General features: G+C 36.0%; 1 protein-coding gene across 1 annotated transcript; it reads right to left on the bottom strand.

Moving 5' to 3' along the window:
• Positions 1-342: 342 nt before the first annotated feature.
• On the bottom strand, positions 343-2,434 carry LOC110444289 (protein sidekick-1-like; the record flags this gene model as incomplete). Its single annotated transcript, XM_021488679.1, has 4 exons — positions 2,215-2,434; positions 1,794-1,909; positions 1,167-1,356; positions 343-633 (listed from the first exon to the last, which is right to left on the bottom strand). Coding segments are annotated over exons 1-4 (727 nt in total), but the record flags the coding sequence as incomplete, so codon positions are not given.
• Positions 2,435-2,450: the final 16 nt, after the last annotated feature.

Raw genomic sequence — 2,450 nt, 5'->3', positions numbered from 1 at the left:
AAATAATAAGAGATAATGAATAGATGATATGGAATGGAATGTAATGAATAAGCTTGATAGTTGGAAGCAGTAATATATGTGCCCCACTATATTTTTGTCTGGGATATATCTAAAAAAAGGAAAAGAAAAAAACCCACTATCCCATTAGAAACTTTTCCTTTAATTTTCCAACATGTTTGACCATCTCCTCCCATTTACATTTGCCGCTTTTGTCTCATTTTACATTGATTTATACTATGCATAACTTATATCTAGTGAAATATGGACTAGGGCAAAGACAATAAGCAAAACTTCTATACCACAACACAGTACAACAGTACAAATTTGAAGAAATGAACTTACTGCGGTTGATCATGGTGTAGACGAGAACCTCTGCCGGTGTTCCCCAGCCCAGATGTGTACGGGCTGTCACACTGAACAGGTAGTAAGTCTCACGCTGTAGTGTGGCCACTGTGTACTCAAACTGTGTGGATGGCAGCTCTGAGCTATTAGTGATGATGTTGAGGTTTTTGATGCGAAAGGATACCATGTATCCACTAACAATACCGTTTGGTTCAAGCGGCGGGCTCCATAGGACTTTTGCAGTTGTGTAGGTAACCTGAGGAAACCACACAATCACTGGTGGGCCTGGTTCTGAAGGAATATATTGTAGATGTTATATTAGTACCAATTATAAAAGAAATCTTCACATAATAAATACCATTGAATTGTTATTTCCCCTTTTTTAATGTTAAGATTTTATTACGAAACACTGAAGACTAAATTTCACTAATACTTTTTTGCCCATATTGGGGCTTTCATGTGATTTTATAAAAAGTGATTCTGACAAACCATTAATAACTTTTGCCAGGCAATATCAAGTTGATAATTTTAAACTAAACTAGAACGTTGTAAGAAAATGCTTTTAACAAACTTTAAAGGGACACTCCTGTATACATACATGAATTTTTAAAAACAGGTGCAAAATAATCTTTTGAAATTCTTGCGGAAAAACTGTATTACCTTTCTTTAAATTATAAATTAATCGATGAAAAACCTTTGAATCATTAACAAGATCCCTAGTTTGCTTTGGTTGTTGCACTTTTTAAATCTTTTTATTAACAGAATATCTGACCATGTTCCTTTAACGAAAACTTATACTGAAACATAAATTAAAATGAACTTACTATCTTCAATTGTTTTGACAGTCTTTTTGGGCACGCTGAGAACTCCGTCTCCCATACGAGTGTATGCAAGGACCTGCATCTGGTACGACACAAACTTGCGTAGGCCCTGAATCAGTACACTGTATGTTTGATTTCCCGGCACATCTTGCATCACAGGAGGAATGTTCTCGATGGCCGACTCATACTGGACCTACACCAACACAAAAATACTCATCAAGGGTCACCTTTATAGAAATTTTCACATGTTCAAACTATTACAATTAACAATTTCAGGTAAATATTTCTCATGAGTTGAGGATAAGTTCTACCTTACCGTGACATGAAATTCTGTTCCGAAACACCTCCATAGTAAGAATTATCACACAAGATGCCAATTTGAAGTTTTCAGGGGAGATAACTCTACCAAATTCTTTATGTTGCTTTTTACTACTGTTCAATGATCTGAATTTATATGCAGAATGGGTTTGTTTTTGTGATATAAACCACATAACACATTTTTCCAAAAATTACTGAGACTTTGATTAAGAAATATTTTCGAACAAACAAGTTACAACCAAGGTTAACATTTAGTTTATTTAGTAGTTCCTGAACATTTCACATGGTAAAGTGGTCGTGAAGACGCTATACCTTGTAGCCAGAGATAAGACCGTTCTGGTCAAGAGCAGGGACATCTGACCAGGAAACATTGACTGAGGTTGACGAGACAGGGATGGCTTTCACATTCTTTGGGCTGTCCGTTGGTGCTGTTCGTAAAAGAAGATAAGTATGAAATAACAGAAACATCAATTTTACATTGGACAGCCAGGAATAGTTAATACCTTTATATCATTGAGTTACAGGTATTATACATCAACCTTTCCAATTGTATCATATATATCTATTGACAAAAATCACATCATATTTTCCAAATAAAGAAATTATATAATTTGAAGCCAGATAAAGAGAAAAACCAACTTCACTGAATTGAAATTGCAGTTTCAAGACAAACACAGTTCTACTTTGTTATTTGGCAAGTAAAACAAGCTTTTTCCTGATCACAACCACTCACTTGCTTCTCTAGTACGTTCTGTGGTGATGGGACTATAGCCACTACTGCCCACATCATTATATGCCTTCATCCTGACTTGATACTCCATCCACTCCTCTAGACCGTTCAGAAAATGGTTATCACGGTCCATATTCAGATCAATCTGTGCATATACGGGGTTCTCTTTGAGCTTGTAGAACAGCTGGTAGCCACGCGGGGCTCCATTCCACTCACTCTTTGACAGTGGCTGTAAAAAA

The sequence above is a fragment of the Mizuhopecten yessoensis genome, unplaced genomic scaffold, assembly GCF_002113885.1.
Source record: "Mizuhopecten yessoensis strain PY_sf001 unplaced genomic scaffold, ASM211388v2 hete_36084350, whole genome shotgun sequence".
Taxonomy (NCBI): domain Eukaryota; kingdom Metazoa; phylum Mollusca; class Bivalvia; order Pectinida; family Pectinidae; genus Mizuhopecten; species Mizuhopecten yessoensis.
The sequence above is the reverse complement of the archived record's forward strand: the minus strand, read 5'-3'. Positions and strand labels throughout refer to the sequence as shown.